Source organism: Vipera ursinii, assembly GCF_947247035.1.
Source record: "Vipera ursinii genome assembly, chromosome: 2".
NCBI classification, from domain to species: Eukaryota; Metazoa; Chordata; class Lepidosauria; order Squamata; family Viperidae; genus Vipera; species Vipera ursinii.
The window spans coordinates 140,425,728-140,452,058 of record NC_139513.1 but is presented as its reverse complement, the minus strand read 5'-3'; the positions used below and the strand labels follow the sequence as shown (position 1 = coordinate 140,452,058).

The 26,331-nt window shown below is 39.2% G+C and overlaps 1 protein-coding gene across 1 annotated transcript in view; it reads left to right on the top strand.

The window, feature by feature from the left end:
* The window catches only part of CA10 (carbonic anhydrase 10), a gene marked incomplete at both ends in the record, with an annotated part of 388,401 nt that overhangs the window by 338,112 nt on the left and 23,958 nt on the right, over positions 1-26,331 (top strand). The window contains one exon of the mRNA XM_083353641.1: positions 22,245-22,340. Coding sequence (XP_083209767.1) covers positions 22,245-22,340 — 96 coding nt within the window. The remainder of the gene's footprint in view (positions 1-22,244; positions 22,341-26,331) is intronic.

Genomic DNA, 26,331 nt, shown 5'->3' with positions numbered 1-26,331 from the left:
TATGCAAAGCCACTCAGTCTTGTCGGGGTTGAGTTGAAGTCTGTTCCTCCCCATCCAGACCCGAACCGCCTCCAGGCAACGGGACATCACGTTGAGGGCATCACTGGGGTGGTTTGGGGTCGAAATAAAAAGCTGGGTTTCATCAGCGTACTGATGATACCCAACTCCAAAGCCACGAATGATCTCACCCAGCGGTTTCATATAGATGTTGAACAGGAGAGGCGAGAGGACCGACCCCTGAGGAACTCCACAAACAAGAGCCCTAGGGGTCGACCTCTGCCCCCCTGTCAACACCGACTGTGAACGTCCCAGGAGATAGGAGGAGAACCACTGCAAAACCGTGCCTCCCACTCCCAATCCCCTGAGACGCCGCAGCAAGATACCATGGTCGATGGTATCGAAAGCCGCTGAGAAGTCTAATAGGACTAGGACAGAGGAATGTCCCCTGTCCCGAGCCCTCCAGAGATATGAAAACCAGAGACCATAAGACAGGTTCAGATCCATTTATCAGGCCTGAAACTGATTCGCTGACCAGGGGCCAGATTGAAGTGAGAGATGTGATCTCTTAAATAATCATCTTCAAAGATGTTTAGGGTTTTATTGGTAAACACTGGCACTTTCAATTGTCCCTGATAGGAAATCCACAATCAGTGCAGATCTTTCAGTACAGGTATTGTGTTTCCTATAACTTGTTCAACAGACATTTTAAAACATTTTTTGAGCCCATCGAACCTGCTGGATTAGTAAAGGGATTGTATATAAGGTCCCTGTTGTTAATTTCAATCAACTGAGAAAGGGTGTGAATGAGAGAACTAGCCATAATTGTGTGAATGCACTCCTTGCTACAGCCTCCAACTGAACATCTAGCAATATGTGTATCACTGTAAGGATTCTGCCCACCAGTAAGTAGTTTATATAAATTTCATCAGGAGGATTTGATCATTTATTTTAATGAAGAATGAATTAATTGTAGCCAAACATGAGAATAATGCTTCCCTATTATGCCATGAGAGAATATGTCAGTTAACTCAACCATTACTATTTCTCATGGGCATAATTTTTAGGAAGTCAGAGTATTTATTATATGTTTTCTGTAAAATTGCCAAGGAAAGGACATTGAAATTTCTGAATTTCTACTTTCTTTATTTGCTACTTAATAATTTACTCTCCTTAGGATTTTTTTTTCAAAACTAGAGAAAAACAATATTCGGGGGGGGGGGGAGAAAGCAGATCAGAATATTCTTGGTCTCTTACTCTAAAGTTCTGGATGACACTCCCAGCAGCCTTATATACAGTAGATGTTAAACAGCACCATGGATGAGATAGAACCTAGGAATATTGAAAAGTAGTCTGATTGTACTATTTATCATGTTCTATCTTCAAGTTGACAAAAAAATAAATTAAGTGCCTGGATCAGACTATTTTAAGTCATCCTCCATTTATAGTAGACACAGTCCACAATTGAACTAAAAGTGATCTGTCCATGACAGTGGAATCACAGAGAGCTGTTCCTGTTTTGGCTCTAGCTAAATATCAAATCTAACAGGTGCCCTGTTACATGTGTTAGCCAGAGACCAACCAGGTAAGTCCATAATTGTCATAGATGTGACAGCCTGAGAAATCTCAGTCTGAACATTGAAATCCCCCAAGCCAGGAACTCTAAATTTGGAAGAGAAGATGTTGAGCAATATGCTGGGCATTATATTAACAGCATCTCCACACTTCCTGGCCCTTTAGGCTTAGCAGCAAACATCCAAAAATGACAGATTATCAGACAGAGCTTCTGGCCATGGAGATGGTGTTCCTGTAGACCAGACATGTCAAACACAAGGCCCGGGGCCAGATCCAGCCCACGAAGTGGTTTCATGTGGCCCATGAAGCCATCCTGGAAACAGTGAGGGAATGGCCCCACTGCCTTGGCCCTGGCCCAGAGACCCTCCTCCTGCCAGAGACCCTCAGATCTGTCCCACTCCTGCCCAGGCCCCCGTAGGCACCCTTGATGCGAACAATGTAGAGCTGGCCATCCCCACCCAGTAGGCCATACGCACTCTAGCCACGCCCACCCAGTAGGCCACACCACCCGGCCCCCTGAGGGCAACTGCAATGCAGATGAGGCCCTCAATGAAATTGAGTTTGACACCCCTGCTGTAGACTTTGGACAGACCAGTTTCCACCCTCCAACCTGGGCTGATCCATTCGAGCATTCAATAACTCTGGCTAGAGCTTGGAGAGATCCCCCTCTCTTCTTTTATTCAGTTTTCATTATACATTTCAGGTCAGCAGGGATTACCTTACAGTTTCTCTCCCTGTGGGTATGGGTATTAAAATAGATTATAGTAATTAGTTGCTAGCTAGTAAACAGGGGAGATTAAAATACCAGATAGCAAATTGATTAGTAGATCACATGGCAGCACTGGGGCAGAAAATTAAGACTCCATTAAAAAAATGAAAACAAAAAGGATTTTGCTGGGCACTAAAAGTACTAAAACAAGACAGTCACTCACAAGGCCACTTCCCATACCTGAGAACTAGAAGATCGTTTGCCCAAAATTCTGCTTCTGCATGTTACAAATAATGAAAGACAGTAGATTTGTACCAGTGCTTAAAATTCAGTCTGGAATAAATCAACTGGGGCAGTAAATATATCACCAGCTAAATGAATGTTCAAATCTCCATGTTTTTGACTAATTGTCATTTCCAGATCATCTTCAAAGAAGGGAGGCAAATGCAATAGAGTACTTGGAAACTGCAATGCAGTAATCCCTAAAAGTTTATCTTATTTTTCTTAAATTATGTGGCACACACAAAATGAAATTTGTAAAAAGTTGTATTCTTTTCAGAGGGATCGCTGGTTTATTGCCCCAGCAAGTTATATATTCAGGTATCGCTATTTTATCTTTTACTAAAGCCATTCAGATTAATAATACATCCATTTCCTCAAAAAAATCAATAAAGCTTTGATTGGAAAGCATTTTATAACTAGCTTCTTGGATAACGTTCTACAGTATAAAATGAGTAAAACTGTGTGCTTTGAAAAGGCAGTGCATTTCTTTTCAAGAAAGCCCTGTGATAATGATCACAATATAAGGCTATGAATTAGTGTTTAAAATATTTTAGGACGAGCAAAGGAAATTTACTTTTCTTCCCAAATTATTGAATTTACAGCAACCATCCCTCAAGATATCTGATGCTCTTAAAAAGAAGCAAAACCAAACCTAGTTTAGTGTTAATACAACTGATAACCTGTGTTTTAGGTTGAAGGGTTAGGGTGTTTAGAGATCAGTTGAGGGAAATTTTTGGAGTTCATGGGTTGAATTTTGGGGGGCTATGTTGGAATACTTTTAAGAATGAGTTGGGCTAGAAAAAGGCATATGGCGATATTGAAATTATCTCTCTCTGCAGAGGTTTAATATGTAAGAAAACGCAGGCTTGGCACTAAATTCCTGCTAAGAGAACTTCATCTAAAGCAGGGGTCTTCAAACTTGGCCCTTTTATGACTTGTGGACTTCAACTCCCAGAATTCTTCAGCCAAGCTGGCTGAGGAATTCTGGGAGTTGAAGTCCACAAGTCATAAAAGGGCCAAGTTTGAAGACCCCTGATCTAAAGTGTTAGGTTGAAGGAAAGGGAAGGCAATTTTTAGAATGCTCCTTCACCTTGGCTGAGAAACTGCTCTTTCAAGGGTTACAAGACCCTGTAAAATATTTTCAGAAGTGATAAAGGGGCCCTTGGGGAAAATCTATATTTAAAAAAAAACACTTACACTTTGTCACTCTGTTTCAGCAAAGTACAGGTCTTTAATGTGTTTGCATTGCCAAAAGAAAAATGGGGCACCGAAGACAGATTGTACAGCAACATTTTACAAGGAAAATCACAGCTTAATCTGAACCTGTTAGAGGTAACTGCCTTTGATTTCAAGGAGACTCAATTTCATGTAATTATAATTAGAATGCCCTTTAAATTGTGCTTATGAAAATCCATCAGCCACTATTATGCAATATAAAAGAAGAAGGCCAGAAACTAAGAGTAGGATAAAGTGTTGATGGTTTGCATTTTAGTATGAATCAGCTTAATTAATCTTGAATTAATAACAAAAAAAGAATATTATCCTTATGTTTTGCATTTCTCTGAATATTACAGTGCCGTTCTGCTTATAAGCAATGGGAGAGATTCTTGTTCATCCAGAAAATAAAAAAAGAAAAAGAAAACAAAGAATATAATTCCTTCCAATTTCTTCCAGCTTTTTGCCAGTAGTGCACTTGGAAACTTCAGAATATATCCATCACTGGAGCAAATCACAGTTTGCCTATATACTGGTATATGAATAACCCGCAAATCAACTTCAAGGAGATATGAATATTCATGTCTTCTTAAATCATCATCATCATCATCATCATCATTATTATCAACAACAACAACAACATTGGAAGGGACTTTGGAGGTTATCTAGTCCAGCCCCCTGCTCAGGCAGGAAACCCTATACCATTTCAGACAAAATGGCTGTCCAGCCTCTTCTTAAAACCTTCCAGTATTGGAGTATTCACTGCTTCTAGAGGCAGGTTGTTACACTGGGTAGTTGTTCTAATGGTCAGGAAGTTTCTCCTTAGTTCTAGGTTGCTTCTCTCCTTGATTAGTTTCCATCCATTGCTTCTTGTCCTGCCTTCAGGTGCTTTGGAAAATAGCTTGACTCCCTCTTCTTTGTGGCAGCCCCTGAGATATTGGAACACTGCTATCATATCCCCCTTCGTCCTTCTCTTCATTAGACTAGACATGCCCAATTCCAGCAGCCTTTCCTTATATGTTTTAGCCTCCAGTCCCCTAATCATCTTTGTTGCTCTTCTCTGTACTCTTTCTAGAGTCTCAACATCTTTTTTACATTGTGGTGACCAAACCTGGATGCAGTATTCCAAGTGTGGCCTTACCAAAGCATTGTAATGTGATATTAACACTTCACGTGATCTTGATTCTATCCCTCTATTAATCGGGGATAGAATCCAGATCATGTGAAGTGCTAATTGAAGTTGATCTTCAGGTTATTTGTTATTGGATCTCATTTCCACCACAGATCCCTCACAGAATTTGAGTGGTTGGTGGGAAGGCCATAAAATCAACAAGGCTTGTCATCATTTGTAAAAGCAGAAACAGCACAATTTCTGGTCCTTTCTTCTCTGTCAGCAATTCACAATTACCTGAATTAATGGCTGTGTAAACTGCATAAACATTAGGGCATCCACTCATTCAAAACACTCATTCATTCAAAACATTCTTAGGCCACACTCCACTCCCATCCCCAGGGAGGAATATAATAATTAGAAGTACTTGCCTTGAAGCTAAAGAACATGATGGAAGAAAATGATGATGGAGAAGAAAGTAAAAATAAACCATTCTCTCTTTTAGAAGTTCAAAGTTGACCACAGTAATAGCAGGCAATCTTCACAGATAATGTATATCATTATGCAATTGTGTATGATTGCAGATGCCAACAATAAATATTAAAACATAAATGTTAAGAATTCTAGTACTTTAAAAATTAAAAGAGCTAGAATTTATCACCCCAACACAAATGATCTGTACATTGAATTGATGTTTCTGAATATATTTTCTGATAAGTAAAGCTGCAAATTTTACCCCTGAAATGGTTTACTGGGGGCCAGAAGATAACTTGAATTTACCCTCCAAGAACACAGAGAGTTTGATCAAGTTCTACCTTAGAAGCCTTCTTCCAGTTATCTTTTAATTTTTCATTTTCCAGTGGTGAAGCTTCCATGCTGGGAAAAACTAAAGGGAACTCAATCAAATACTGAGTCATATTCAGAGTTATAACGTTTCTGTTCATCTAATTTGATTCTGGAATTAAAGCGAATCATACAATTTCTAAGCAAGACAGCTATTATTATGAGTTCCATTTCTAAGTCCAGAAATACAAATCTTAATGACACTTGTGAACTGTTATCACTTGGAGTGTACTTCCTGGGTCACATAAGTTTTAATAACCCTTTAAAAGATTCCTAATATATTTACTTGAAGCATTAATATTAATTTCACTGGAGCGTGCACAATGTATTTCTAATATTTGTGGAATGCTATTAGAGTAATTACCTAAAATATCTCTAAGCATCCCTTAAATATTTTGTAATTTTGTTGAAACTACAAGTGTATTGGACTATGTAATTAATTTGATGAAGTTCAAACTTTCCAGAGATGTTGACTGATTCCAGCCATAAGTTCTACATCAATAATTAAAAGATGTTAGCTTTTTCCCCTCTGAGTGTTGCTAAAAAGAAAATGATAAAGACTTTCATTTTCATTTTTTACGCATTGATTGATTCCCAATATAAGATTCATCTATCCCTCTTGGCTTCTGTTTATACCAATGATGGATAGCTCATGGATCACATGCAGTTCCCAGCCTCATTTGTATGGATCTTAGAGACCACCAAGATTTTAGTGCCTTTTGTTTTGTTTTGTTTCTTAAAAAAAAAGAAACAATTTTAAAAGCAGATTAAGTATTTGGTTAGCCATAGTGTAATTATTTTGAGTAAGTTGATTCAACAACCACCAATTCTCACTTTCACACATAAAGAACAAACAATTTCATCTCCAACTTCTCCAGTCATATCATGTCAACCTCCAAAGATCCCATTAAAAATATCGTGGTCCACAGCTGCAAAAATGTTGTCTGTTCTTGTTGAATAGGATGACAGTACCAAGCATGCATGAATAAGGCACAATTTGATTCAGATCATTTATTTGATTTTCATCTATGATGTAATTCAGGTTGGAAATGTGATTTAGTTCAACGTAGAAATTCAAACAACATCAAATTGATTAGATTTGAATATTTGACTTAATCTGGAAAAAAATAGTTTCTTTGCACGTGCAGAAATTCAGCTCAATTGAAAAGCATTGTATTTGCTGATTTAATTTGAAAATCCAATTTGATTTGAAGATGCAGTTGAATTATGATTGAATCACACCTCTCTAGAATCTAACTATCTATTACAGGAGTCAAGTCTTTATCACTGAATGTTGTCTTTTTGAACTACAGTTATAATAGAATATCAGAACCACAAAGTGACAATAATTTATTCATTTTACAAATAGTCCTCACTTACTGATTACAATTGGGATCAGCAACACTGTTACTAATTAGTGCAGTCATAAAGTTAAATATCACATGACTGTTGCAACTGATGTCAATCCCAGCTGCAGTCATTGAGTGAATCACCATGGTTTGTTAAGCACAATGTCACATGACCATGACTTGCAATTTCTAGCCAGCGTCCTTGTTGATTTTGCTTGTTGGAAGTCAGCAGTGAAGGCCACAAATGGCAGTCATGTGACTGCAGAATAGTGCAACTGTCGTAAATGTGTGTCAGTTTCCAAGAACAAAATCACAATCACCTGACTCTGGGCACTCTGCAACTTCAATGACCAGTTGTAAATTTCCTTTTTCAGCACTACTGTAATTTTGAATGGTCGCTGAACAAGTGGTTGGTAGGTGAGGACCTTGTACTTATTTGGCATATCTATATATATATTGGCCCATTCTGGTTGCTTATGAAAATATAGAAAAATAATTATAAAATTCAATATTATAAAATGCAGAAATCTCTAAAATTTCTGGTAAAAATATTTATTGTGAGCCCCGTTCTAAATTATAATAAGCAGTGCTTCGCTGCATAATATAGGCCTTGCCACAGAAAAAGTAAAGTAGATTGTTTACGGTTAATAGGATCTTCAGAAGGTACCCCTTTGGGATGGATCAGGTGGAAATAGATAGTCATATAATCATCAGCTTAGGCCTAAGCGAGTTGTACACCACAGAATAAGGCTACTTTATTTGGGCTGTAAAAATCCAGATAACCATTAGAGGACAATGAAGAGCTAGCGTTTTCTCCCTCTTTGATGTCATTCAGTGGTCATCCAGATTTTTGTAGTCCTTCCTTAAAGAGCATGTGGAAGTAGCTTTGGATTGTAATTGGCAATCAATTTAATCCCCCCCCCATTGCATATATTTTTTATCTCTGTAAAAATCACATGTCTTCAAACTGAGATTTCTCACGGGAGAGAAGCTGCTATTGGTGCCAGTAAATTTTTTCTTGCAGGTAAAATGCCTTTTGAGGACAATAGTTTTTTTCAGAAACCACAGCACACCAGGTTGAAAAGTCTTTCAGCTGGGTGACTGCTTCCCACATTAGCCAGGTCCCCAGCAGACCCTCTGAATCCCTTGGAGGAACACCTGCTCTCTTTGGTGTGCACTTAGGTTAAGAATGATGTGAAAAATCCAACTATCAAGGCTTTTCTACATTCAAAGAGAGATGACATTTTCTCCAAAAGGGAGAGTTCAGAATGAATCAGCAACGGCCTTTTCTGAGGGAAAGCTACCAGTTTTTGTTTTTGCTTTCTTAATTGGTTTGTTAAGCCTTTTACTATCACCTCCATTAACATCATTGAAGCTGGACTCTGAGTCTCTTCTGCCAAGGTCTCCTCATCACCCAGAGGCTGATACATAATTTCTACAATTTTTGGTGGTCCAAATTAATTTGGGGCACGGGGGGAATGCTGTTTTAGTGTCAGGTTTTAGAGGCTGTTTACTTCCATCCATTTCTGTGTATATGTTCTGTCTCTCAGTATGCAACAGCTTGATAAAAGGTAAAGGCTCCCCTGCACATACGTGCTAGTCGTTTCCAACTCTAGGGGGGGATCCTGCTGTATCTCCCATATAGTTCTACTCAGACAAAAGCATTCAGACAAGGCAAAAAATGGTTCTACAGCCTGCTGGGCAAACAAGATTGGATAAGTAAAGGTAAAGGTAAAGGTTCCCCCGCACATGCATGCTAGTCGTTTCCAACTCTAGGGGCCGGTGCTCATCTCTGTTTCAAAGCTGAAGAGCCAGCGCTTGTCCGAGGACGTCTCCGTGGTCATGTGGCCAGCATGACTAGATGCCAAAGGCGCATGGAACTCTGTTACCTTCCCACCGTAGTGGTCCCTAATTTTTCTACTTGGATTTTTTACGTGCTTTCGAACTGCTAGGTTGGCAGAAGCTGGGACAAGTAACAGGCGCTCACTCTGTTACACGGCACTCGGGATTTGACCCGCCAAACTGCCGGACCTTCTGATCGACAAGCTCAGCGTTCTAACCCACTGAGCTACCGTGTCCCCAACAGTTTGATAGGAAGTGGGTTTTTAATGTTGACGTCCATGCCCATTATTTTTTTAACTTGTTAAAATTATTGCTATTCTGCCAGTCCACAAAATCACTCTTTACATTTGGGTCATTTACATAAAACAACATGAGCAGGCTGCACCTGGAAAAGCTGCTGTTTTTCAATTATTATTTAATCGCTCACCAAGCTGCTCATTTAGAGCTACGCTTGTTGTTTTTTGCCCTGTGGGCATAAACTGTTCACTCTCTTATTGGTGATCATGGTCTTTAAGTCTCCCACTTATGGGAGAAAAGAAAAGAAATCAGAATTTTTTTCTTGCTTTGTGTTTGAAACCGAATAATAATATCCTACAGGATTTCAGCACTTAAATAAAACATTCGTGTCAGAATGCTGAGGGCTACTTTCAGTCGCGCTATGCTTCTTCAAACAAGCTCTCCCTTGAGCCCAGTGCCCTAAACATTATGCTAATATCACCCTGTGTGTTTATTTCCAGTAGTTTTGAAACCTCATTATCATTATTCATCTTGGTGAAAATCGGATGCCTCACAGATTCAGTGTGCTTACTTTTATCCATTGTTGGCATTGTTGTTGTTGTTGCTATTATTATTGTTATTAAAGTTGGAAGGGACCTTGGAGTCATCTAGTCCAACCCTCTGCTCAGGCAGGAAACCCTATACCCGTGGTGGCAAATCTATGCTACAGGTGCCACAGGTGGATGCAGAGTCCTCTGTGTGGGCACGCGCGCCATCACCCCAGTGCTAGGGCTTCAGCTGGGTTTTATAAAACCTTTTCTCTTTAGGCCTCCGCTGCCATGTGCAAAAAAAAAAGGTTCAATCGATCAATCAATTTCAACTTCTCGCGGGGAAAAATAAGTTCTCACAAAGTTGGAATTGATTGATTGAACATTTTAGTCCCACCCAGTCCGCCGTTACCACTGCAGCCACGCCCACCCAATGGGCCATGCCCACCCAATTGGCCACACCCACCCAATTGGCCACGCCCACTCAGCACCCGATGATACATAAGTGGGTTTTGAGTTGCAGTTTGGGCACTCAGCCTCTAAAAGTTTCACCATCACTGCCCTATACCATTTTAGACAAATGGCTGTCTGGTCTCTTCTTAAAAACTTCCAGTGTTGGAACATTCACCTCTTCTGGAGGCAGAGGTGTTCCACTGATTAATTGTTCTAACTGTCAGGAAGTTTGTCCTTAGTTCTAGGTTGCTTCTCTCCTTGATAGTTTCTATCCGTTGCTTCTTGTCCGGCCTTCGGGTGCTTTGGAGAATAGCTTGACTCCCTCTTCCTTGTGGCAGCCCCTGAGATATTAGAACACTGCTATCATGTCCCACCTCATCCTTCTCTTTGTGAAACTAGACATACCCAATTCCAGCAACCGTTCCTCATATGTTTTAGCCTCCAGACCTCTAATCATCTTTGTTGTTCTTCTTTGCACTCTTTCTAGAGTCTCAACATCTTTTTCACATCATGGTGATCAAAACTGGATGTAGTATTCAAGTGTGGCCTTACCAAGGCATTGTAAAGTGGTATTAATACTTCACGTGATCTTGATTCTATCCCTCTGTTAATGCAGCCTAACACTGTGTTGGCTTTTTTGACAGCTGCAGCACACTGCTGGCTCATATAGATCAACATATTAAATTGAAATGCTGGGACAGAAAATGAATTGCAAACTATCTGATTGCTTTATGCTTTAAATTTCCTGGTATGTTTCTCTTTTTCATCTTCAAGGTTGAAAGAAGGCAAAAATATATATCTTAAATATTATTTCTGGCTGTGTTGAGCTACATATTAAAATTAGGAACCTAGGTCCCCTAAGACTAACTTTGTTCCTTTTCATCTCTTAAAAAACTGCCATGTTGCCAATATTTGTTGGATTGGTCTAAGACAGGGGTGTCAAACTCAATTTCATTGAGGGCCGCATCAGTATTGCGGTTGCCCTCAAGGGGCCGGGTGGGTGTGGCCAGGGTGGGCGTGGCCTACTGGGTGGGCGTGGCTAGAGTGCGTATGGCCTACTGGGTGGGCGTGGCCAGCTCTACATTGTTCGCATCAAGGGTGCCTATGGGGGCCTGGGCTGGAGTGGGACAGATCTGAGGGTCTCTGGCAGAAGGAGGGTCTCTGGGCCAGGGCCAAGGCAGTGGGGGCCGTTCCCTCCCTGTTTCCAGGATGGCTTCGCGGGCCACATGAAACCACTTCGCGGGCCGGATCCGGCCCCCGGGCCTTGTGTTTGACATGTCTGGTCTAAGAGGATTCATACTGAGATAGACAAAGATTTCCTAAGGCATCTGGAAACTGCAGGAGAGAAAAGAAACATCTGTGGGATCATGGGATCAAAGCAGAATTTTTTAAATTTTATTTCCAGCTTTACCACCACCTAACAGATGTACTTTTTAAAAAAAAACAGCCATCTGTTACATACACATACTAAATGCATGTATCAGCAATACACCAGAAGTTACGAATAGGTGAACAGAATGCATGTACATGCAAAGGGAAAGCTACATTTTTTTTTGGAATTTTAGGTGTCTGCAATCCTATAAAGGATCCCTGATCTTGAAGGGACTGAGTATGGTAAGTGTTAAGTTCTCAGTTCGGAGAGACATTGACGAGGCAGAACGGTAAAACAGCAACACGTTTATTCTTTAACAACAGAAGCACCCCAAACGCTGCTCAGTTTCTATTTATCCGGTCTGCCGCTAGTTGGCAGCCAATGAGATCATACGGTAACTTCCCACCTTAAAATGCAAAGTAACAACTCCAGAGACATGCTGTCTGGAGTTTAACCATAATGGCTAACTGTTGCACACAGTTTACAAACAACTTATCTCAATACATAACAGTAAGCTTTATTTTGAGCCAATTAGTCATTCCCTCTCAGACCACTACTCACAGAGTAGTCATTGTAGGGAAAATAAGAGGCACAAGGATTATATATTCCATCCTCAGCCATACAAATAAATGACCAATCATGGCTGAAGACTAGCATAATGTATTCATGAACACCACTAGTAGTCAGAATTCACAATGAAAACTCATTAATCTCACAATGCATGGATGATGATGATGATGATGATGTTATCCGTTCAGTCAAGTTCAATTCTTGGTGATTCTATGGGCCAGATCTTTCCACATCTGATCTTGCACTATTTCTATGCTCTGGCTGGTGTCAACTTTGAAAGTGTCCAGTCACTGTATTCTTTGATGGTCTGGTTTCCTTTTACCGCTAATTCTTCCAAACATAATTGCTTTCTCCAGTGAATTACATGACATGGCCAAAGTAAGTGAAACACAGTTTTCTGATTTTGCCTTCTAGCGACATGTCTGGTGTCATGCGCTCCAGTTCTTTGCTGTCCATGGAACATGCAGGAGTCTTTTCCAGCACCACAGTTGATTCCTGTCTTGCTTTTTAAAGGTCTAACTTTCATAACCATAGATAGCTCCAGGAAACACAATAGAATGAACTAACTTTCATTTGTTTGTCAGGCTGATGTCCTTCCTTTTCCATATTTGGCTTATGATCATCATTACTGAGTGACCTAATGCAATCCATTGGGTCTTTTTTTCCTGGTTTGCAATATGGTCACAGGTGCCATGGTTCCTTCAGAAGCTGGCTTGGATATCTGGTAATTCCCTTTCTGTCTGTCCAAAGTCTGTCCATGCAATTCCCTTTCCATGATAGGGAATGCATGGACAGACTCAACCATAGTTTCAGCTGAGAAACCGTAAGCATCTTTCACCAAGCTAGATCCAAAAATACTAGGGAATTCTTGAAAGCTTGTCACTTAGACAAATCAGTTATCAATAAACATAACAGAGCTAAATGATTCAAAAGAGTCAATTAAAAAGCTAAGAAGGGAACAAAAAGACCAGAATACCCTCTCCTCAGTAGCCAACATCTAGATAAGCAAAGATTAATATTGGGCCAACAATCAAGCAGAAAACAATGCCTAATCAAGGAATTACCAAGGAGAAAAAAAATACACATACACACCAACATTGGCAGGGCAAACTACTGTATATAAAAATCCCACACTCACTTTCACTTATGTTTTGGGTAATGAGACAACTGCAGGCAAACAACCAAGAGCTACATATATTCTTCAACCCTGAGCTACATATATTCTCTTCTATAAGGTATGTCTCATGAGATAATTTAGTTCTACTCATATCAAGACCGACTACAATATCAAAATGGTAACCACTGCATATTTTAAAGAGCTGGTAAAGTTCTAAATTATGTCACCATCCGAATTGTAGTAAACTACATTAAATTTTTCTGCACTTTCAATTGCCACTTAAGATAGGTAGCTGGAGAGCAGGTGGAAGAAATAAAGGCTGTTAATATTTTAATTAATACTCCATCTGCTACAATTTCCTGTCTGTATTCTAATGAGTTGTGTTGCATTTGTCACCTACACCAGTCTTAATTGGCTGAATATGGGAGATGGGAAGAAAAATCATTAGAGTAAATCCTACCTTCTTATACACATTTACTTGTATGTGTGAACTAGCTCTGTGGATATATAAATAGCTTTCTTTGAGATTTTGGCTAAGACAAAAGTCAAACCTCTATGGATTTTCAGGTGGAGATTAAAATTGGTGTTCCCTCTTTTCTCTAGGCACTAAGCAATCTAGTCAGTCATCATACAAAATTTATTTCACCAATTTATTCTAAGAGGAAATAACTGCTGGAAATTTAATCATTAAAAATGAACAAATGACAGATATATAGGTTAATTAGCAAACATCCGTAGAACTGCTGATACTAATGAATAAAAAATAATGCTTTTTTGCCAACTTAATGTATCTGTGCATGCATGTGTGTATGAGGAAGAGATAAGTGTCTTTGATTATGCAATCTGCTTGATCAATTTTTAAACATGTAAGTAATTTATATTTTTGTCAAGAAATAATACATTGCTGTGATCTGATGTGGCTTTACCACTGAGCCATGATAGAGGATATCCCTCTATGATAGAGGATAAAATTATTCACTAAACTGTACAGTTCAGAGACAAGAAATCTAATTTGTGGAAAATGTGTTTTGGGGGTTTGCTGGTGATTTTGTTTGTATATTTTTCAGTGCTTGAAAAACCTACACATTCTTTTTACACCAGTTACAGTAACTGGACAAAGTTCTAGGCAAAAGTATCCACAGGAGAATCAATGAATCCAAGATGGTGAATGCAACCACACCTTCAAAAACACATCTTTTTTTACATGCAATGAACCTTTAAAAAGAGAAGAACCACAATCATGTGGGTATATTCACCATCTTGATTTTTTTGTCCTCCATCAGGACACCTCTAGGTCTGTGATACAAAAATCTATCACACAGCTGTCATGTCATACTTCTTTGAAAGATATTTCTTATCTCTAGCTCTAGAAAATAACTCTTATCCCCAAATTCAGTTTATAATTTCAATCAGACCTAAATAGCTTTGTGGGAATAAACAAAAAAACTATAATATGGTGTACAGTTGATGAATTAACTTTGGCTTGTTTAACTGCCAGGTTTTAAACATTTCAGCTTGTAAGAATTGACAAGCAAATGTTTTGGGTCTCTTTCCCACCCCTGCCCTCCAGTCAAAATAAGAGTAATTAAACTTAATACTAACCTTCCTTAAAAAAAAACCCCAACTCTCCCCCACTCAAAAAACCCCTTTAATGGAAACAAAAGAGGCTCATTTGCTTTCTACCAAATTAATCTTATAAAATGAATCTTCCAAACAGAACAAATAGTTTATAAAAGATATTTAAATCTAGAGCTAAGGGGGCATGAGGTATTCATCATCATTTGTCTGTAGATATTATACACATACCCTCACACCCACCCACCTATACAAACACACACACACACACACACACATATACATACACACACACACACACACATATATATACACACACATACATACATACACACATACATATACATACATACATATACAGAAACAGATTTTATTTCATTGACTTGGGGACAATTCACATTTCCTATTTAAGCTTGCTCCTTTGCTCTTTGAGCCTCTCCACACTTCACTAGGAATTTCCTGGCTTTACAGAGTCATTTTTCTTCTTGGTTGCATTTAGGACAAGCAATTTTTTTTAAATACTTGTTTATTATACTAGCAAGTGCAATTTTTGCCATTTGTTTCGTGCCTTCTACCTGGTGTGTTCTGGATTGGGCAGGATTTTTTTGCTAGTATTTTTGCTTAACTTGGTTTGGTTTTTCTGGCCAGTCAATGCTTATGTGTTGAAATGTTAAATAGGAACAGGTTCATCGCAATTTGCCAGATTTTATGTGGAGTAAGTCACATTCAGAAGGAAGTGAATGAGTGCTGAGAAATGTTAGGGATCTTTTAAGATTGTCCAGTCAAAATTGTGAGACTTCTGAGTTTCAGATGGAGAAATTTAATGTGTTTGACTTTGGGATATAATCATTTTTAAAAATTCTTTTGCCTCTGGCTGTCTTCAGAGGGAGCCTCTATATGCAGATGAATAGTCTGTATTTCTGCCATCTATTTTGCATCCTATTTTAATTCCTATTTTGCACCAGAGGCAGTGTGTTTATGAGATCTAAGAGGTTTGTGGATTCATTTGTGTTTGCTTGCTTTCATTTTAAAGCAGATTGTGGCAGCTACACAATATGGCATAAGCTAAGCAGGATAATCATTCTTTCTCATATGCCCCCAAACCTTATACTGTGTTTTTGGTTTTAGGTAAAATATTAATAATAATTGTTACCCATGTGTATCTTTGGATCAGTCATTGTGTATCTGTGTATATAATGTCTTCTTGTATCCTCATACAAGCACTCTTTGTGTCGGCTTTAGTTCAAGTTGTTTTAAACTGTTAAAAAAAAGGTGAGAAAAGATCTGAGAACAACTTATCCATCATATAGATCTAGAAATTTCTTTATTTAAACTTCATTTGGAATTGGGAAAAGATGGCATTTTATTTGATAGGGTAATATTTGGACTTGGGAGACAACCAACTGAATCTGTTTCCCATTTCCGAGGCCCAGGTGCAATCTGAAATGGTAAGGGGATAGAAAAAAAACCTCCCCAACTCAAAAGCTGATAATAGCAGCAGCACCAAACAGAACAGGACATAAGCCGAGAAAAAAAAATCTTTATTCTGCAGAATATATGAAGCTTATTGCGTTAACTGCCACCAAAATGGGCCAGTCTCCCAATTTCAAATACCAAAATACTATTTTTTTAAAAAAATCAGAACAAATTAGCACATTTACTGTAACTTTGTAATCCGAAGAATTTTATCCCTTCTCGAACAAGCTAAATCAAGTAATAAAGATTGCAGCTTTAAACAGTGAATTTATGAAGGACACAAATATTCTCACAATATAACTGGCTGTTTAAGAAACTGGCTTTATGGACTTAATCAACTGAGTCAATTGCCTCAAAATAAATCAGGAGAGCTTTGAAATGTGTTGGTATCAAAATGCATTGCAAAATATATGTACATTTTTTTCCAGAAAAGAATTATTTCACCAAACCATCCTGCTCCAAAGTGGTGTTTTTCAGTTATGTTTGACCTCAGCTTTCACTGTACTGTGCTAGATGGTTGAAAATTATGGGTATTAAGGTCCAACACAAATGGATGACACCAGCTTTGAGATACAGCATTATTTTCCTAGGTTAAAGAAAAAAACTGACACTTGATAAAAATGTTTTTATGATTTTGTACATATTCCCCAATATAGGTATTTTTGGATATGAGCTTGCTAATATATTCATATTCACAAACAACTTTGCCCAATGCAATGCATTTGTCTTTTTATATGCTTCCATAATGCATCTTTTCCTCTTTTTTATTTCTCTCCCATCGATAATAAATCCCTTAATTCAACAAGAAACTGTTTAAAACAGGGGTCCCCAACCTGTGGGCCACGGCCCAATAGTGAGCTGTAAGAGGATTGCAACTGGGCAGCGGATATGGCCGGCAAAGACACACATGCACGTCCTCACTCACACAAGCAGTGGGCAAGCAGCAGGCGAGCGCATGTATGTGCACTCCATTTGTGTGAGCAGCAGGTGCACATGCACACTGCTCGGACAAATGGAACTGCATCCACTTACCGGCCAACTCACACGGAATCATTCCCTCTCCACTTCCTGCTGGTCTGCAAAGCCAGAAACATTGGGGAACTCTGGTTTAAAAGAAATGTAACCTAGACTCACTGCTTTGGTTAATTGATTATCAGTTCAGCAAGGATATCTAGTTTTAAGAGAGACAGCAATGAGAAATTTGTATGAAAGCTCAGAAAGGAGAAGGCAAGTGATTATAATTTTGGACAGTTATAAGTTTTCGTTCCATCATGCGTCACACACAGTAGAGGACTTTTAGGGTTTTGTTGTTGTAGTTGTTGGCTTTAGGTTCACTGTGGCAAAAAGTAAAAAGATTTAAGTAATTGCTTAAATACTGAGAGAAGAAAAATAAAGCAAATTGAAGATGTTATCATGACAGCCATTTTGCTCTTCCTATTTAAGTCAGTTTTCCTTATTCCAACGTATTTCTCCAGCTGAGGAATCAGTAGCGAGGCATTTTGCTTTCCAAGCAGCTAAAATGCATCTCTCAAGATTGCCTGGTCTGTGACCAATCTGCTGTTTTATGTCATAGTAAAAATATGCTCATGCAAAACAGCTGGTTCAGGTGCTTAGATGTGAAGTTGACCAGATCTTTTGATAGTGAATCTGTCAACAGTGGACAGACTACATTTTTCAGATCCATTTCTGCATCCCTCCTATTCCCCATGATTGTTTTATTAGTGAAAATTATTTCTTAGGGTTATTATATGAAAAACACAGTGATGTCCATGACTAATAAGATGTGTACCTGTGTGACTTTGTACATCAAAATCAAGGAAAAAACATCCTTGCTGTTTTCATGGTTCCACTTAAGAACCTAAACAACGTAGGTTCTGCTGTACGGCTGTGTCTCTTTTGCACATTTATCTGTACTTATGCAAACATCTTGAAGAAACAGACTTCCCTGTTGTAGTTCAAGGCCAGTAGGAGATAACACCTTCCTAATTTTATGTCTTCCTTTTACAAACATTGTAGATAGCCTTCGGCACTGAATTCTTGAAAGCAAGTGAGAGCTATGTTTCACTCTTGCTGAAATATTAAACTTGCACCTTCCCTTTCTTTTTGCAGGGGAAATGGCCACTCAAATGGATTTTGTACACAAAAGTATAGGGGATGAGTGACTCACACACATTTCCTTGCCATTTCATCTTGGGAGATTTAGCTCTAGACTCAGTAGCTACAAACAAACATAGTAGAGGACTTGAAATCTCCACCATTTAGTAGCCTAATTGTGAGATGGCGGCTATATAAATGTGAAAATAAAACAAATAGAATTCAGAGGAGTTTCTGAGTGCTTTTAATGTCTCAATCTCTTACTAGTGTATAAATTTACTTTGTGTCATGTTTGTCGTATGCTGATGTAAAATAACATCCCCACCAACATTGACAGGCAAGCTACTATATATAAACAGAGAGCAAACCCTGCTGCTTTCTAGCACTAAAGATGTTACCTAGCCATGTAACAAAATGTCTGCTAGCAAATAACTAAGCTCAGAGAACACCAATGACTCCAGAGTTATCTCTTTCTTGTACTTTCTGAAAGGGGACAATCAGATTGAATGTCAAAATAATAATAATAATAATAATAATAATAATAATAATAATAATAATAATAATAATAATAATAATAATAATAATAATAATAATAAAGTTGGAAGGGACCTTAGAGGTCATCTAGTCCAACCCCCTGCTCAGGCAGGAAACCCTTTACCATTTCAGACAAATTTCAAACAACCTTACATAGCACAGTGATTAAGGTATGTGAAACTAAGCTGAGGTTGCCATAACCTAAATATGAAGCAGGCATGTAAGCAGTGACGAGTCAAAGCCAGGAATGTTGTCCAAAAGATTCCTTTATTCTTTCTAGAGTTCAGAGTCAGGGAGGGAGGGAGGGAGGGAGAAGGGAAGTAAGGAAGGTTCTTGGATAGAACAGCTTAGTAAGTACCACGCAAATAAAATGCCTATTTCTGAGGTAAATTGGATCCAAAGGGGAGGGCGGAGACTCAAGGAGTAAATGGGCTTCAGATCTCTTTCAACCCAAAGGTTCTTGCTTTCTCGTTAGCTGGGATTGAGGAATCTTGTCCAAAAGATTCCTTGCGGGTGGTAGATAAGAAGAAAAGAAGTTGTTAAGAAACAAAGGAAAAATGACTCCTGAACCAGACAAAGGAAGCTGGGTCTGAGCTCATAGAAAACCCACAGTCCCAGCTAATGAAAAAGCAAGAACCTTTGGTTTGAAAGAGATCTGAAGCCCCCTCCCTCCCTTCCTGACTTTGAACTCCAGAAAGAATAAAAACTAGCATTATTCCTATTTTATTTAATGGACAGATAATCCATGAGATTTTTCAATAGAACCCCATTCCTGTGCCCATTTTGAGGATATTATTATGCTGGACTAAATCCTTTCCCTAAAGGAGCTAACGGTGAGGAACTTCATCTACAAAATAAGCAATGGTTTTAAAAATCTAAAAATATGTTGTTAAAGAAATATAAGGCAGAGGCCGTGTGAGAAATGCTAACAGCGAGAATAAATGGATTATAATTCCTGCAAGAAGATTGGTATTTTTCTCCTACATCATCCACACTTTTAGCAGCATATATTTTTTTAAAAAAAATTGTCTGAAATGCAGTGGTTATCATGAGAATTTAATTTGCATAGCCTAGATTTAAAACCATTACTGCAGAAGAGGAGAGAGAAATATTTCCAACAATATCCAGGAACACAGGATAGAACAGCTTCTGTAATTTTTTTTCATTATTAGAACAGCAACATTATCTTCCAGAGCAAAACTTACCAGTGTTATAAAATTGCAAGGTGGGAAGGCAAGTCTTAATTAGGATATTTGGAAGGGAGTGATACAAATACAGGTTTATGCACAGATAGGGTTTTTTTGGTAAGGGGATCACAAATGTGAGTGAGGAAGGAAGGAAGGAAGGAAGGAAGGAAGGAAGGAAGGAAGGAAGGATACAGTATGTGTGTAGACAAAATATAATCAGTTAATCATGGATCCCCTAATAATAGCTGAATTTGAATAAAGCTTGCAACACTTGCAAACCCAGAGTCAAAATATCATTTGGACATTTATTCAGGTCTTGCTTTGGAGAGTATATGGAACAGATTATAATTTGTATAGATCAGGGCTTTTCAACCAGTGGTACGGGTACCACCTGTGGTACATTGGCACCTGGCAGGTAGTACGCGACCATCCTAGAAAAGTGGTAGCGGGGGAGAGGAATGAGCTGAACTGGTGGCAGCAGTACCGCACAAGCCTGAGCGAGAGATGGCTGGAGCTGCAGGGCTGTCAGGGCTCAGCGGAAGCGCCAGGATCAGCATCGCTTTCCAGCTGATTGGCGCTTCTTCGGAGCTGTCAGGGCTCAGTGGAAGCGCCAGGATCAGCACTAGGCTCCAGCTGAAACTTGGCGCTGAGCCCGGCACGTCTGCTGAGCCGAGAAGAAGCGCCAATCAGCTGGAATGTTGCATCATCCCGAGGGTCTTGTGATTTACATTCAGATGCTTGGCAACTGATTCATATTTATGATGGTCACAGTGTCCCAGGGTCATGTGAAGTGACCAAAACCTGCTGCAACCACCCAGCAGATGGGGAGGGAATAAAAACCAAACACCCCCCACTCCATCCCCACTGCCAATCCTCAACAGAAATGCTCACAACAATATGGCTTGGGGGCACTTTTTTCAGTGCCATTGTAACTTCGAACAGTCACTAAGTGAACTGTTGAAAGTCAAGGACTACCTGTACTTCATCACTTTTTTTCCTTTTTTTGTCATCAAGTTTTTGACACCTTGCTAGGCGACTGGTGGTACTCGGATGTTGCCATATCCTAAAGGTGGTACAATGGGTGAAAAGGTTGGAAAGCCCTAGTATAGATAGTCCTCTACTTATTATCAGATTACGTATATTCCAAGAGGCTGATCATGAATCCATTTCATTGTAAATCCAACTAAGTTTAAAAAATATGCACAGTACAGCTCTTACCTTATGTAAATGATACATGTCTAATCCCAAACATACTGTAATTCACAGTCACTACACAAAGGGTAAACATTGCAAAGTAAACATAATGAGATCAGGAAACAGACAGGACTGGGTAATGTCCAATATGATGTAAATCATCCTTCCAATGTGTGACAGTGCTGCCAAGTATACATTTGCAGTATGCCATAAACTAACCTTTTCCAGCCTTCTGGCACCTTCTAGGTTGGAGTTGTGGACAGGTTTGTTGGTACCAGCGGAAGTTTGTAACTCAAACGTTTGTAAGTAGAGGACTGCCTATGGGGCCTGAGAAATTAAAGAATATATATCATAGCACCTAGTGGATTACTTTGGCACATAATATTGTGACACTCAGGTTCATATACCCAGAGGAGTTTTGAATATGGATTTGGAGGTTTTCTCATGAGTTACCTTGTGTGAACCTTCACAGTGTGCGATTGAAAATACCTACAGTACGGCTGGCATTGCCATTTCCTTTCTCTCACATGCGTGCAAGGATCCACCTCCAACTATCCCTGTGCAGAGTTTGGGATGCTAGAGAAAAAAGTTATGAGAAAGGAAAGACATATGGCTGAATTATAGGAGTGCTTTTGTGGCAAAGGACCCCTAACCTCTGTAGTGAATTCAGCATCTTAATGTGTTCAGTCCACTCACTGACAAGTGAGAAAAGGAATAACTGATGCACTCCTATACAAGCCAGATGACCACAGTGATTATAAAAATTATGTGGGCAGCAAAAAATTATTTTATTATTATTATTATTATTATTATTATTATTATTATTATTATTATTATTATTATTATTTACCACAAAATGTACAAACTTGATGGAAATCATATTGCAAACAGATCTTCCATTATAAAGGGGGTGTTTGTTGCTTTATAAGTGAAGAGAGGGTTTGATTCTCCACTATTTACTCTTCATTTTCCCCTCTGTCCTTAGGTTCAACTAATCCACTATAACCACGAGTTATATACAAATGTCACAGAAGCTGCAAAAAGTCCCAATGGCTTGGTGGTAGTTTCTATATTTATGAAAGTAAGTATAGTAAAATTTCATAAATGTTTAATTACGTTCTGCTGGGTGATTTTAAGAAATTAAGAGCATTGGTGCGTAAGTCCAGTCATTCTAACTACAGCCGTTTTCTACCTGGTACTCCAAATGTGTTGATATTACCACTTCCAAAATCCCCATCCAGCAAACAAATTGTAATTCTGAGGACTATTTACAGGATGGGGAAGACAACTTTGAAGACAGTCTACATTTTAAAACTGCCAGTTTTGGGGGGATAACACAGTCATACTTTAGGATGCAAAGCAATTATACCACTTTGGAGGGAGAGACAAACATTATACAAATCCATTTCTGTCTTCCTGCAAATAATACAGTAATATTTTATATTACTGTAATTGTGTTATTAATAAAAAAAACTCTTCGGCAGATGCTCAGAAAACACCGCAGTTCTTTTTAGAGCCTTTTTTCTTATCCCATTCTCATGCTTTTGCTTTCCCTCCCTCCATACATACTTCTAGAATAAATTGTACCTAGTTTGGTTTTTGCACAAAGGAGAGGGATATTACTCCCCAGTTTGCTAACCACTGGCCATTCTACTAAATGATTTACATACATTGAGAGAAAAGGCAGACATAATATTTGGAAAGCATTTCCTTATGCATCTACCTTTCTGTATCCTTGGATGAGCTCTGAAAAACAAGAGTTGTAGATTTGGAGTACTGTTCACTTTGCACTAGAGAAATAGTCGGGGATAGTCAGGATAGTCAGAGACATGAAGGGAGAAGCAGAAGCAGAACTTCAGCCTGAAAAATTGATGGAGTCCAATATTAGCAGTCCTCAGACTACAGTAGTGGCCAAAATTGTGGAAACCCTTTGGGAAAAGTGTACAGTAGAAATTTATTTATTTATTTATTGCATTTATATACCGCCCTTTCCCTGAGGACTCAGGGCGGTTTACAGGGAGTTAAAATCAACCATATAAAGTTAAAACCCAATTTAAAAAATATTAAATCGACCCTGTACTATTAAAAACCCCAATTAAAATGAATGTCTCCTCAGCCTGGGCCCAAGAGCTCAAAGAGCCAGGTCTTCAGGCCCCGGCGGAATGATTGGAGGTCGGGAGCAGTCCTCAGCTCCACCGGCAGCTGGTTCCAGAGGGCAGGCGCCCCCACTGAGAAGGCCCTATCCCTGGGTGTCACCCGCCGGCAATCTCTTACCGGCGGGACCCTGAGCAGACCCTCCCTGTGGGAGCGCACTGGGCGAAGGGCATTTGATGCCGGCAGCAGGTGTTCCCTCAAATACCCCGGACCCAGGCCATGTAGGGCTTTATAGGTGATAACCAGCACCTTGAATTTCACCCAGAGGGCAACCGGAAGCCAATGCAGCTCGCGGAGTAGAGGTGTTACATGGGAGTATCGGGAGACCCCCATTACAACTCGCGCGGCCGCATTCTGCACCAGTTGAAGCCTCCGAGTGGTCTTCAAGGGCAGCCCCATGTAGAAATGCCACCTTTGGCTAAGTTTCCACCAATTTTTCTTCTAATTTCTTTATAACTGTAGCCTTGTTTACTTAATAATACTATTTTACATAGCTTTCTGGGCAACCAGTCAACTCTTTGCACCATTACTTTAATTTTATTACCTTTTGCAAGCTCACTAAATGAAAGGACAGGAAAAAAACCCAACCAAGTTGATAGCGATCACATAACACACTTGACAAAGGTCCTCCTCTCAGCTTCAATACATGACATCAATAACTGAATCCTACTGTGATCTGATTGGCTCATTGCCAAAAGAAGATGACACCTGATTGGCTCTCTAAACACTCAAGCTCAATCAGATGAAGGAAAACTACCTGATATCAACCTAAGCAAGTTGTGCTTCCTTTTTCTGGTTATTTGGCTATAACTTTTCATAGAATACAGTACAGATAATTGAACAAACTATATTGCATTACATTCTTGATTCAATTATCTTTCCATTGATATATAATTTTATGGTACTTGCTCCAAAAAAAGTGGTGTTATTAGCCATCAAACCTCAAAAATACACTTTTCCCAAAATGTTTCCACAATTTTGGCCACTAATGTAGGTTGCCCAGCATATAGAGGGCTACCTCATATTTTCAAAATCATGGTCATGCAGGTGGCAATATGTCACCTGTTATATTATTTAATAGGGGTGCATCTCAGAACAATCTCCTTCAAGGAGGCCTGTCACTCCATCCCAATGAAGAAGAGTTGGGGCTGATCTATATTATCGCTTCTATACACATGTGGTAGACACACAGAGGCCACCACTGCTGGGTCAAATGACACAGCTTCTCCACTCCAGTCCAGGAGATGCTTCAAACAGGCTTTTTGTGCAAATTTCCATTCAAGTGTCATGCCCTTCAAAAATTTGTACAACCCTATTCTTTTTGTAGCAGACATGTATCTGAACAACTTGTTGCATGCGAAGAGCTTAATCCTTTCTCTCCAACTGCATTTTTCACTAACTGGCCATTTTGCTTCTGGTGTGGAATCTTAGAATGGTACTGCTAAAACCAGACAAAGGAGAGACATAGGGAGAGATACATTGCAAAACTGACAGATAGAGGAAAATCTAAGCTGATTCGCCCCTGAGCTGCTACCATTGTTATCTATTAGAGGCTGTTAAAATTTCAAACCTAATACAGTAATGGAACTAAAAGGTAGTTCGGCTTTCACATCAGTTAGCTGATTTAAAAAAAACAACAACATGTAACTGGGGAGAGAATAGAAGGATAAACAGGCCTTTGACTTCCCAAAATGACAGGCATGGTAGGAAGAAGATAGTGCACTTGGCTGAAGGTAGTTGTTGCATTTTGTATGATCATAAATCCTCATTGCACAGGGCGATCACTGTTTGCTATAACCACTGAACCACATTCAGCGGCTGGGGATAGCAAGGGTGGCACACATGTCTCCATGCTCCAACCTGGATTACAATGTTTAACTGATAGTATGGGGTTAAAAATGCAGAACACAATCTTTTCTTCAACCGGTATCACCATGTTTTCCCGAAAATAATACCCAACTGGAAAATAAGCCCTAGCATGATTATTCAGGACGCTCGTAATATAAGCCCTACCCAAAAAATAAGCCCCAGTTAAGATTGTCAGCCAGATGGACACATTTAGTACCGTATTTCCCCGAAAAATAAGACCTAATCGGAAAATAAGCCCTAATGCATCTTTTGGAGCAAAAATTAATATAAGGACCAGTCTTATTTTCAGGGGAACACGGGTATATGTCCAAGGGATGATCTGATATGCTCAGAATAGGCAGAACACACAAAAAAAAACCAAATCTGTATTTGCCCTTTTTCTTGAATATCTCAGGAGGATGTTTCTTTGAATTACAAAAACTTTGTATCACAATAATTAAGTTCCCCTGGTTTACAAGTGAAACTAGTCTAATAAAAAAGGTCTTTTCATACTGTAGAATGCTTGAGAGTTTATTCCAAATCCTCCCCCTGTATCCTGCTCTTCAGATAATAAAAATAAAGAGGGGGGGGAAGAATAGAAAAAAGACAATGTAAGTGGGAATTGCATTCTGAAGACTTCCTTGGTGCATTTTTGTTCTGAATTAATTGCAGACTACATCTTGTATTTTGTTGTCATGTAGTCCAACTCCAAGAGTTAACCTGGCAAGTGCAGGCTAATTAATTCGTAGTCAGATTGCAATCTGTAACCTTCACACTGTTTTGCCTTGAGCCATCCCTTGCCATGTATAAATGTAACCAAGCCTTCTTCTAAATGAAAGCGGAGAGCAAAGGATGAAGTATTTCAAAATTTTGCAGAAGAAACCACAAAAAAGCAGATTCCCATCAGATTCATACCTAAGCTCAACGCAAAAACGACCAGGGCTTAATTACCTTTCTTGAGTAGTATTTTAAGGCCATGTTGATCTTTCCTGCATATTGGATGTGGAAGAATTTGCTGCTCTTGACTGGAGTGCAGGTTGATGCCCGGACCTCCTTCTCCTTACTGAATG